The following is a 12,787-nucleotide window of genomic DNA, read 5'->3' on the forward strand; positions in this document are numbered from 1 at the left end:
CTCTGGGGAAATTTAGGAAAAAATCTGGCCGGTAAAGTGTGTTTGAAATACAGTTAGCGTGACACAGAATATCTCATGCTGTGATACTAATCTCAAAGGACTACTATTTAATGTTGGTAGTGAAAAAAAAAGCAACAAATACTGAAGAGTTTTGTGGAGTTTCTGTGTTCTGGAAGGTAAGTATGTGTGTGACTCTCTGAGTTTCTGTTGCAGACTATTTCCATGAGCGTCCCTGATCAGCCATCAGCAGCATTAGAAAACTTCTACAGAGCATATCCTTTGCCAAATTTTATCCAGGGCTTTGGGTCATGAATCAGAATATCAAAACACACACAGAGCTATGGAAGATAGTGCTGAATGAAGTGCAAACAGAAATTACTCTTTAACTTTTGCTGCCAATAAAATAAAGTGTATTTTAGTATCATATATGTATAGAAACACTCTGTAATAATAAGGTGTCGTATTTATAAAGGTGTCCCATTCTTCAGCAAGAAGAATCCATCTCCAAGTAGACAAATAACTAACTTGTGTATGCGTCTATATGTTCTTGTAAACTATATAGTCATAAACTTATCAAAAGGGACTTAGTCAAACCAAGACATTTTTCAAAGCTTCTTGTAAATTCAGAAAAACATAATGCTCTATTAGTTGTCATTACTTGTCTTCTGAGCATCCCACAATTAAATTTATGTTTGGAAGTGAAGAAAGTTTTGTTTGCCAGACAAAAGAGATGAAAGCTAATCTTGGTAACAACAAAAATAATTATAATAAATAGACATATTCTATATGTTGAGTCACTGGTGAGTACAATCCCACAAATGAGCTCTTCCTGTAAGTCTGTTAACTGCTGAGTATTAAGTACTACTGTTTATCTACATGCAAGTCCCACAGTCTGGTTTAGTGATTTATTTCTGTCAGTAAAATTTCAAATAGCTTCCAGTCAAAACCAGATTACCCACAAATTCGCAATGTAATATGTTACAGAAGATTTGCAATGTATCTTCTTTGTATGCTATGTAATGTGTTAATAGTATCAGAGTTGCAATATTGCTGCTTATTTGAACATCATTGTTTGGACTCTAACCCCTTAAAATGTGGATTAGAAATATCTTGGTGCTCACTAGTCTTTATGGTGTAAGTATTTCAGGTGCTTTTTCCATAATACTGTATGTATGAACAATATTAAAAGGCATTGATTTATGAAAGAAGTTTAATATATTGTAAACATAAGTCAGTAGGCTTAATTTAAAAAAAAATCAAATGGTGTTATCTACCTGATGATGCCCATAAATCTTAATTCTTATATTATGATTGTCTTAGCTAAGTTTATACATTTCCGAATTTGACATATTGCTCTTGAATTTTGATAAGGAAATGATTATGTTATCAGAGGAAAGTTTTTTTTTATCTCTGAAAAAACATCTTATGTAGTACTGATTGACTTTCAACATGGTTGATTGAATAACTAAGTGGACAAATATCTACATGGCAATGAAGGTTTATTATATAATTAATTTTTTATCCCATTTACAGGTTTTAAGATTTTTAATGTGGCAGATCTGCTATTCAATGTACTGCACTTCTTCCACTCTTTTGAACCTTTAATATAAAATGAATCACAAAATCATAGAATCATTAAGGTTGGATCGTTAAGATCAGCAGGTCCAACTATCAACCCCACACCACCATGCCCACTAAACCATGTCCCCAAGTGCCACATTTACACGTTTTTTGAACAGCTCCCGGGATGATGACTCAACCACTTCCCTGGGCAGCCTGTTCCAATGCTTGACCACTCTTTCAGTAAAGAAATTTTTCCTAATTTCCAACCTGAACCTCCCCTGGCACAACCTAAGGTCATTTCCTCTCATCCTATATATCTGGGAGAAGAGAAATAGGTTGGAACAAAAAAATTGGGGGATTTACAATGATGGAGAGCCATTCAGCAGCGGTCTCTTGGCAACATCTCCCAGTAGAAGCAAATTTGCAAATTTACGTCACTTTCTGTGTCTTGATATGTAAGACTTGGAGTCATTCTGTATATCCTGAATTCTGTACTGTAATGAACTATGTCCTCTGCTACAACACTTTGTAATTCTGATTATATTATTTACGCTAATGAAGAGCATCATCTCTGTTATAAACTGGTGCTTTTTTGCAAGCAAAATTGACTACAAAATTGTGGGCGTATGTAAGATACAAAATTTGTCTCGCGTCTATGTTAAGTGTTACACTGCAAAATCTTCAGCCCTTGATATATAAGCAGGTAGAGTTCTACATATGCAAAGTCAGGTCTAGGCAGACTACCCCAGTGTATAATAACCCCACCACTAACTACTTAAATAAACATGGTTTTCAGGGATTCATACCACTCTTGATTGAAACAGTATTGAGGAGTGGAAGCTGCTTGAAATCTCTTAGAACTTTTGTAATTACAAAATTACTCTCATCTGTTAGTAAGTTTAAATAAAAAGTGTTTGGGGCTGCTAGGGTTTGAGTTCAAAGAATAACTGTGGTTTGCTAAGGCAAGAAGTAGGTAATTAAAGCAATGTTTAGAGACACACTGAAAACTTCAAAATGAGACAACATTAGGGTTAATGTTTTCTAGACTGGAGAGGAAAGAAAGTGAAAATAACCCGAGAATGTATTAATGCATATCTCATTGAATTTCCTAACAGTTCCTGAGAGTTGTATAGCAACTGCAGTTATTACCAGAAAACTGACTGCGAGAGCCATATTCTGACATTTTCAGTGTATTATGTGGCTGTGAGTTGCCACACCAAACTTGCTCCATTCGCAAGTCAAAACAAGACTTTATTATAAGGCTAAACAGTACAACCACAGTCTATTGTCTGAAAGTTGGCCACTGCTATTTCTTCATACACAACCACCAAGAGCAATGACTTTGGATGTCGGGCTTCTATTACAGTTCTCTTGGTGAACTATGAAGGAAAACAGAATTTGCTTTGTAGTTCTACAGTATATTGAGTCATTGGTGTTAATACTAATGACTAGTTTTGTCTGGGAGTTTAAGAGACTTCAAAGACACATGCTGTAGAAGTAGACACATAAAGTAACCAGGTGCCATTTCTATAGGATATATTTCACCTTAAATGTATATTAAGGTTTATGTATTAAGCTTACTATTAACTAAATATTCAGTATTGCACATAGATACTGAGATGTTTTCACAGCACATTAGAGCTTAAATGTTCTCTAATAAAATAGGTTTTGTTTATAGCTACGGTCTCCTGAACTATTGCAGAGGACACATACCCATTATGAAAAATGTCTTGGTTACACTAGGAGATCTGCTAGGAAATATTGTTTCAGTTATTTGGAGATGGCTACTGACATCAGTCTGATTTTTCTTTTTTATTTTCTCTTTTTTTTTTTTTCCCCCTTGGCTTCCAGTACTTAGTTGTAGAACAAAATTTCCCATCTTTGAAGTAGTTGATTCTGCATTATGGTTGATTTGAAAGTTCAAAGACACACTCAGTTATACAGCTAATATCCAAACAAATCTTAATTTCTTTTAAATACTTCAGGACAGGCAAATTTCCATTCAAATTGTTTTCTTATGTATTTGACATTGTTTAAAAGGCCAAGCAGAAATATTCTCATAGTGTGCACTATTTTCACAACTGATGTGCAGGGGTGTAGTTGGAGGTCAGGGCTGAGCCAGCCCGGTGCCTTGCCATTGCCGTCAGGAGTGGCACCGTCTGCCTGTCCCTCCTTCCCACCTCCCCTTTCCTCTCCCAAACCTGCCTTACTCGGGCTGGGACGCGCCCTCCCCTCTGCTGACTCCTCTGCTCATTGACTGCACAGGAAACCGGAGTGACTAAAATACATTTGCCTTTTTTGCTGGGCTTGCTTTTCTGCACGGAGCCGGCTCCCGGTGCGCTCAGAGAAGCTCTGAAGCCCAGCAGAGGTGGCAGCGGCAGCGCCCCGTGCCTGGGAGGAAGAGGAGGTGAGGAAGAAGCAGACCTTCCTATTTTAGCTGCAGCCAACTTGCAACTGACTTAGCTGTGTCACATCTCTACACCTTACGAAACGACCTAGTTAGTTTGGGGTTTTGTCACGGTGTAAAACTATGTAAACATTTAAGAAAATGACAAAGTTAAGGCCTGAGTTTCTGCAAGGAGCGTGCTGGGCCAGAGCTGGAGTAACCCCGCTGATTTTAGCATGGTTGTTCCACGTTCACAGCTCTGCCGACTGGTGACACGTGCCAAACTGATTGATGAAAGCTTATGGTAAATTCCAATTTTGGAGTAACTTTAGTCAGTGTTAGCTGCAGAGTTGTTTGTTTTGGGGTTTTTTTGAAATTTATTTAGGAGAGAGATTATTTATCATTTCCTATATATGGTAGCATGTCCTTGGAAACAAGTGTTTGAAAAGACATTTTAAATTATGTTTTTACTAATACTTTGGAGTTTATTGTCCTTAAAAAGCACAGATCTAAAAATTTTGCAGGTATTTATAATTTTATAAATACTACCTGTAGATCAAGAGATTCTGTGTGAGCTCGCAATATATACTTCTAGGGTCAGTAGTAAAAAGAATATTTATATTCCTTTCAGCCAATACCATTTCCTGGGAATAATTGCAGAATTACAATGATAGAAAGTTGATGATAATGAAAGGCCCTCCTCTTAGATGAGAAAAGATGCTGCCAAGCATCAGGTAGCTTTTATTCAAGGAATTAATTTACCCCTCATATTTTGATGGTTGAAAACTCTTGATATGAGGTATTGTAAAATGTGTAAACATTCTAATAAAATTAACTGCATGGACTTGATCTACTGCAGGTTTATGTTTTTGGTGTTGGATATTTCTTTTTTTTTTTAATGTTCTCTAATGAAGATAGGTATTTAAAATATATTGTTATACATTTTGTTTTGTTTTCGTGGTCCTAATTTCCTTGAAAAAATCCATCAACCTAAAAGATGTATTTTAAAATCAGGTCAGTTGAAGGTACTTGACATAGGACACCTCGCTATACATAATTTTTCTCTTTTCATAGCAGCGTATTTATAGACAAAGTTGTTAGTTAAAAGATTTTATAGCTGAGTATTTATTTCATTGATCCTGGGAGGGCTGGAGGAACCAGCTGGGGATGGTGACTCAGAACCCTTTGGAATGTTCTGGCTCCCTAATCTATTAGAAATAGACATATGAAAGGAGTCAAATCGGTTCGGTGATTACTGACTTTAGTTTTATCCTTTTATTGCTCTACATTTAGGCTTCATGTTCTTCTCTTATCTAAATTTCTCTCTGTTAATTGTAGATTTCTTCTAAACCAACAGAAATCAGCACCGTGTCCTTCTCTAAGCACGCGCTCTTTGGAGAAGCATAAATATTAAATATATTAAAATTATTTAACATAAGATTTGAAGGAAAAAAATAGACAATAAACTACTGCTGTGACATCATTTTCACAGAATTCTACATCATCGCAAGGAAACATGTTTGCTAACACATTTGTTGGAGGTTTTTGCTTACAGTTTTTTAGCTTACTCAGTCTCCCACATCTCCAGACGTATATTCAGTGTTGAATCCTCTATGGATGCTTTCATTGCTGCTTGTTTGCAGCATGTAAAATCCTGTTTTATGTTAAGTAGGTGGGTTGCTGATTTGCCAGCATGCCATTCTGGATTGGGCATTTATGAATTGTTTTTAAGCACCAAAGCGGACAATGAAAGCTTTATATCAATTCCCCAATTAGCAGTAATCATTCTTGTTAAACTTTGGTAAAGAGCTGTAGTATGTGATGAATGTAAAGTATTCATTCCTGGGCTGTTTCTTTTTTTTTTTTTTCCCCTGCATTTCTACATTTTGTCAAATAGTCTTATGCTGTGTGTTATTTCTGTTCATATTGCAGATTGAGAATGTTGATGTCTGCCTTAGCTTTCTGGCAGCCAGAGGCGTAAATGTCCAAGGTCTTTCTGCAGAAGGTAAGAGAAACAAATCATCAGAACAAATAATAGGATTTTTTCCTGAAAACTAATTTTCTTAATACAAATTATTCGCACCAAAAAACCAAACTCTAGCTGTCTTGAACAGCATACAAATATAGAATAGTGATAGCAAGTGAGTTTCCTTTTAATTTTCCCTTGGAATTGAACCAAGAAAATTAATGTTTATGAAGATTGAGATGATGTTTTAAAATAATATTTTTTCAGTAATATTAAACTTTTCATGTTATCTCCAAAATATTAGATAGGTACAGGGTTTCCCAAATGTACTTTTAAACTTGTTTATATAAGGGATACAAAATAACAAAAATGAATATGAGAATCTTGCTCAGTTAAGTAAAGCTAGAGAAGACTCTTTTGTTTAAGAAAATTTATTATTAGTAGCAATGCTGTCAGGATGAGTCCGAAGATTACTGTATTCTTTGATGTCATGTATTAAGTGAAAGAGTGAATGGTCTTGCTGCTTATATTATAGCCCTTTTTCTTGTATTTGTCACCTCAAATGATTGCCTAGAACAGTTATAAGTTAAATGTATTAAATCAAAACCACTACAGTACCAATTGTCTTAATTAGCATGTAATATTTGCCTTATTAATGTAAAAATAAGTCAGGTGGATACTTTATCTTGTAAACTAATAAAATGTACATAGTGTTTGTCCTACAACAAATTAAGAAGCTCTGCAAGGTGCTGTGCACCTTCAAAATCCCTCTGACTTCCGTGGCAGCTGAAGGCAATAGGTATTAACAAGATGCAACCCTGTTTTTTTATTTTCCTTGTAGCACAACTAAAAGATAGAAGGAAAAAGACATTTTTTTTCAGGGATGGTAATTTCAGTTGAATTTTAGAAGATACCCAGGGAAGAATTTTAAATGCTAACCACTGTTTTATTTTAAAATTAACTCAGAATTGTCAGCATATTTATTTTTAAAGTCAATTAAGTTGAGAAACCATAAGTCTGTTTCTTGTAATAAGCTTTGGTAAATGTGTCTTGTTTCTACTGGGTCATTTATTAATGATCAGAAAGTTTCTAGAGCAGTAAACCATGAGCTTAACAAGGACTGAAGATTTCACAAGCAGTTTCCCACCTCATTTTGACAGTTGTGCAAGGAGGTCTAGAAGAAAAGTAATTTTCAAATCTTGACTGTAGAATCTCTACTGGAGAACCCAAATGATTAATAATAAGCCAGATGTTAGAGAGGAAAACATTCCTCTCGTCTTCCCTGCAAGTGTTTAGTGCATATTAGAACTTTCTGGATCTTTTCTGTTTAGGAGAAATCTTCCCATATCAACTCATTTAAAAGTAGGAAAGAAAAAGAAGTTCAAAATTGATAACATTCTTTAAAAATAGTAAAAAATATAGTTTAACACAAAAAGAGCAAAAATTTAAGATAAAAAATTATGAGTGGGATTTAACAGAGAGCTCTTTTTCTGAACATTGTGATGCAAAATCATAAGAATAAAAAAACAGTATCATATACAGAAAATCTTTTAGAATCAGAGAAGCTTAAAGATGGATAGTTATGAGTTTTTGTCATGTTTTTTTAAAGATAATTTTAAATACAAGTTTTCTGTGTTCCTTGATAATTATATTCATTGAAACCAACATGATTGCAAAAGGCATTGTTGCCTAAAAAGCTTTCTGATTCTGAGAAAGTTCTTCTGTGTATCTCTGGTGGTATCGGAGGATCCTGCAGCATCTTCACAGGGAAGATAAGAAAGTACGGATACTTAGAACAAACTTTCAATTTGCAAAGTATGTTCTAGTGTCCAGGATTGTGCATGCTTTTGAAAAACGGGTGGAGAGCATAAGGGCTCCAGTGTTTGCTGGCCTGTTAGTGTATGTACTAACATTTCACCTCATCCTATTGAAAGAAAATGAGTATAGTTTAAAGGACATGAATATGACAGTCATTGTTCATAAAGCCTGCTTTAAAAATTACCTAAGAAAGGCCGTGTAGCACATACAGCTCAGTATTTAGACTTGCAGGGAAGGCAGAAACATTGCAGTGTTGCACGTTAGGTTACAAGGCTTTAGGCCTAATGAAAACCTTTCACAAGAAGTTCAGTGCCAAAGAAAATTAATAATGAGGTTATGAACAGACCTAAGCGCTGCAGATAATTTCATTAAAGCCTCCCGAGGCTTCTTTTTTGACACAGAGATCCTTTATGAGCAAAGAATAACATTATCCTTTCAAAACCTTCATCTCAGGCTGAGGAAAGAATTGAAATAAGAAAGGAATGGGAGACATGAGGATGCTACTGTGGCTCACCGGAATTTCATATGGACAGCTATTTTAGACTCATGCAAGAGCTGTAGTTTTGAAGTCTTCGTTATTCAGTAATAGCAGTGAAAAATAGAAAGCTAGAAAATCATGTAGTTGGAAAGTTCAAAGATGTAATTATGAAGTTTACAGTCACCTTTTTTAATAGGTATTTTCCACTGATCTACTTCTTTTGTGTTCCTTGCAAATTCTTGTAAAGGGATATGTGCTCATCCACAAGACTGTTACCATCTCCTCTTTCTGATTTTTCTAGAAGTCACTGTCTCCTCCCAGCGTGTTCAGAATATGCCCAAAAACCAGGAAGAGTAATTTAAAGCCATGAGGTAGAAGGGATAGAGACCTTATTGCAGCCTTCCAGTACCAAGGGGGCTTATAAAAAAGATGGGGACAGACTTTTTGGCAGGGCCTGTTGCGATAGGAGAAGGGCTAATGGTTTAAACTAAAAGAAGGCAGATTATGGCTGGATATAAGGAAGAAATTTTTTACAATGAGGGTGGCTGACACACTGGCACAGGTTGCCCAGAGAGGTGGTCGATGCCCCATCCCTGGCAACATTCCAGGTCAGGTTGGACGGGGCTCTGAGCAACCTGATCTAGTTGAAGATGTCCCTGCTCACTGCAGGGGGGTTGGACTAGATGGCCTTTGAAGGTCCCTTCCAGCCCAAAGGATTCTGTGATTCTATGAAGCTGTCCTCCACATTATGGAGATATGTATTTATTGCAACAATAACATGTAAATAAACACAGATTATGACAAACAGTAAAGTATCAGTAATACCTAAAATGTCCCTCATATTAGAGATAAATGAAGAGGTAGAAGACATAAACATATATAGCTATAGGTATGTACAGAGATCTTTTAGTATAAAACTGTTACAAAACTGAAGTCTAAAACCACAGTGTTTTCACTTCTTTTTCCTTTTTTTTTTTAAATAGAAATAAGGAATGGAAATTTGAAAGCCATTTTAGGGCTGTTTTTCAGTTTGTCTCGGTACAAACAGCAGCAACATCATCAGCAACAGTACTACCAGTCTTTGGTGGAGCTACAACAGCAAGTCCCTTCACCTCCAGCTGAAACCAGCCAGTCCAAAACACACCAAGATATGCAGTCGAGGTAGGTTAAAAAGTTACTTTTCTCAGGTGTAAAAGCTTCTTATTTGCCTGTTCAAAAAAGACAAAATTTTGTGAACAACTTAGGCCATTTTAAGACTTGAAAGACTGGCTTTTTCTTTTTTTTTTAGCTATTTTTTACAATGGGTATAGGAAAACAATATCTTAAGTGTTTGTTTGGTATTATGCTTGCCTTTCTTGGGAGTAAAGCTACAATGAGAATATTCCCAATTAAATTTAGTTCAAATTTTAATTAATTTTAAATCTTTCTTTATTGTTGATTCTACTGTCCTTTGCACATTAAGAGACTGTTAGAACACCCTCAGGTTTGTATACTGGTTATTTTCATGTTTTCCTCACATACTCAGTCCCACATCTAAATGAACAATTGCAAATGAGTAGCAAAATGCATGGGGAAAAGGCACAATTAGTATTTCATTTGTTCTGAAATCTTTTCAACCCCATGCATTCTGTTTTTGAGTGCCTAATTCTATCTGAATGTTTTTTGAAAGGGAAAATAAATGGCCTTAATCTAGTTTCTTTTAAGTGGTCAGTTTATGATTTAGTTTTAGGAAAGCAAAGCACTCAGCAGAATCCTTAATTGCTGAATTATGTTGCTTTCAGACTGAACCTGAAAGCATATTTCGAGAAGGTAGTTTCTTACTGGCCATGACAAAAGAATCAGTTTTAAACACAAATATCTATTTAAATGGAAAGACAATTAGCAATGTATATTTTATTGAGGAAGTTCAAAAAAATCCATTCACATATAGGACTATGTAAAGTGTAGTTTAATGAAGAGCTTTATATATTGCTGTGCTGGGTTTAATACATGTTTGATTTATTATTTGCTTGCTTAAAATTTTTTGCATACTTACTGATTAATTGTATGTCTGGAATGTGATAAGCCAATGATCTAGGATGGATTAAAAGTATCAGACTACAATAATGAAATTTTGGTTCTTGAGTGCATTCGTATCGAAATTACCCTTTCATCTTTATAATAAACATATTTCTTCTTCAGTTGAGAAAACTTTTCACACTTCAGCCTTATGGAAACCTTTGTCTTGAAACTAGGAGTGCTGTAAAAATATGTTTATAGGAAAACGTTGCTGATGGCATTTTAGTTACCTCATTCGATACAAAAATTATTTAGACTTGCATTTACCTTGGGCATTACAATGTGAAACACATTTTTTTTCCTGCTACTGAAAATTAACATCTTTAAATGCTTTCTCTGTTAACTTTACTATTGAGATGTAATCTAGGGAATTATGGTGTGATCCTAGAAGAATCTGACCACTCTCAACATTTTCTGAACTTGAATTTCTGCTTTCTGAAGGATATTTAATACTGCATAAGAGACAATAACATCTTGTTATTCAGAAATTTTCTTTCCTATCATAAGGAAGACATTTTGAATGTAGGTCTACAAGTGTTCACTGCTTTAATCAGTGGAATTAAGGGTTTAACCAGCTTCATGTAAATACCTTTGGTTATTGGTTTTTGTTTATAATTTAGTAAAAGAACTGAAACATTTCCTGCTTTTCTAATTTACCCATGGTGAAATTTTAATAAAAAATAGTTATAGTGTTCCTTTATACATCACCACTATTGCAAGGAATTCTGTTTGTCTAAAAAAGCTTGGAGCAAAGCAGTTGTTTGCTATTTGGAAGACAGCAATTACACACTAGTCCTTTGTCTGCTCAGGAATGGTAGGCAAAGAGGGGATGAAGTTTTTATAAAGCTTTCTTTTCATTATAATTCCCCAAGATCGTATGATCCTTCAACACCTTTTTCTCCTCTTTTACTTTGCTATGTTTAAATACACTTCATTGGGAGAAAAGGCAATTATTCCATGTCCAGAACCTCAGTATTCATGTCTTTGTAAAGTGACATCTAAGGCTGGTTTAACAACATTTCCATCAGTGTGCTTTAGACCAGGTGTTTAAAATTTAATTCTTTGATTAAATTTCTAGTCATAGCTATGTTTCAGCTGCAAAATATTTCTATGTAAAAAATTGTTACGTAAAGATTTGTATCATTTTTATTTCCTATCTGTAAACTGAAAGCAAAAATTTTTCTGTTTGCTTTCACATATACAGAAGTTCAATGTTTGTCACCATAAACTTGTGTACTGCCTGAGAGAGTATGATTTTCTCTATCCATATATTTTTCAGTAAAGCCTTTAAGGGTAAAGAAAGGTGCCTACTTCTAAAACTTTTCTTCTGTATGAAAGATTTCTGTCTTCTTCTACATATACATCTAGCATTCTGAGCTGCTTGCAAAACAAGGAGCTTTGGGGCTTAGAAACAAACAGAAATACAGATTTTTTTTTAATACAAATTGGCTTTTTTGTTTGTCACTGTTTTGAAGTCATATTAGGAAATTAGCATAAAATCATATGTCCCCTTCTAAGAAAAATGATTATATTTGAAAAACAGGTTTTACACAAATAGATGGGCATATACAAGTATACATTGTTATGAACTCTCTGTAGTGACCTTAGCGACCCTTCTTTTCATAACAGTCATTTATTTTAATTTATTTTTTTTTTTTCCCATCCAAACAAATATTTTGGAAAAGAATTCAAAATTATTTCCCAAACAGCTTTTTAGTTTTAAGCTGTTAATGAGTAAATAAAAGCTTCTGTTTGGAAAAAAAGCCAAAATATGACATTAAAAAACAAAAGATGCCTTTGATGGGAATCATCTTGCCTCTTCTCTGCTATTTGCTATCTGAAATGTGGACAGGTATCTTACGTGACTCCCAAGACTGATTTCTGTTGTATGATTGCTTTCATGGCAACTGTGTCTCAGCATGAAATACAGAAGGAACCAACAGGACCGACTGATTCACAGGGCAGGACATCATTATTTAGGAGTTCCTGAGGAACTTGTATGGCTACTCCATGGGACACTTGAGATCTTTAGGTATTTTTGGCAAAAATTAGTTCCTTAAAGATACTTAAACCTTCCTGTTTCCTTAAACGAAGAGTATTGAAAAGTGATAAAAATCTAAGATGTGTAATAATGTCACATCCTTCATTTTTTCCATGTGGAGTTATTAACTCAACAGATAATTTAACTACTGTCAATGATAGAGTAATTTTACTTTTTTTTTTAAAGTACTGGTGATAAAATGAGCTATTTTATCCTTTCATACAGTGGATGTTAATCTTTAAGGCAATTTATTATTACACATTTATTGTGCAGCTATGCCTCACTTTATTAGCCTGTTGCAGTTCTGAATATGCTTTTTAAAATTCTTAATAATTTCTGTTTTCTAACATTTTACACTGTGAAAAGGGTAGGTATGTAGAAACCTTAAGGCAGCAAATTACTCATGGTGTATATGTTGGAAAAATTATTTGGCAAATGCACATAACAGAGATCGTTTTCCATTAATTTGGTCTGTGG

The 12,787-nt window shown here is 34.7% G+C and overlaps 1 protein-coding gene across 1 annotated transcript in view; it reads left to right on the forward strand.

Moving 5' to 3' along the window:
• The window catches only part of LOC104619836 (neuron navigator 3-like), a gene marked incomplete at its 3' end in the record, with an annotated part of 55,934 nt that overhangs the window by 21,255 nt on the left and 21,892 nt on the right, over window positions 1-12,787 (forward strand). The window contains exons 3-4 of the mRNA XM_010285855.1: window positions 5,882-5,954; window positions 9,195-9,372. Of these exons, the coding sequence (XP_010284157.1) occupies window positions 5,882-5,954; window positions 9,195-9,372 (251 nt within the window). The remainder of the gene's footprint in view (window positions 1-5,881; window positions 5,955-9,194; window positions 9,373-12,787) is intronic.

This window comes from Phaethon lepturus, unplaced genomic scaffold, assembly GCF_000687285.1.
Source record: "Phaethon lepturus isolate BGI_N335 unplaced genomic scaffold, ASM68728v1 scaffold10634, whole genome shotgun sequence".
NCBI lineage: Eukaryota > Metazoa > Chordata > Aves > Phaethontiformes > Phaethontidae > Phaethon > Phaethon lepturus.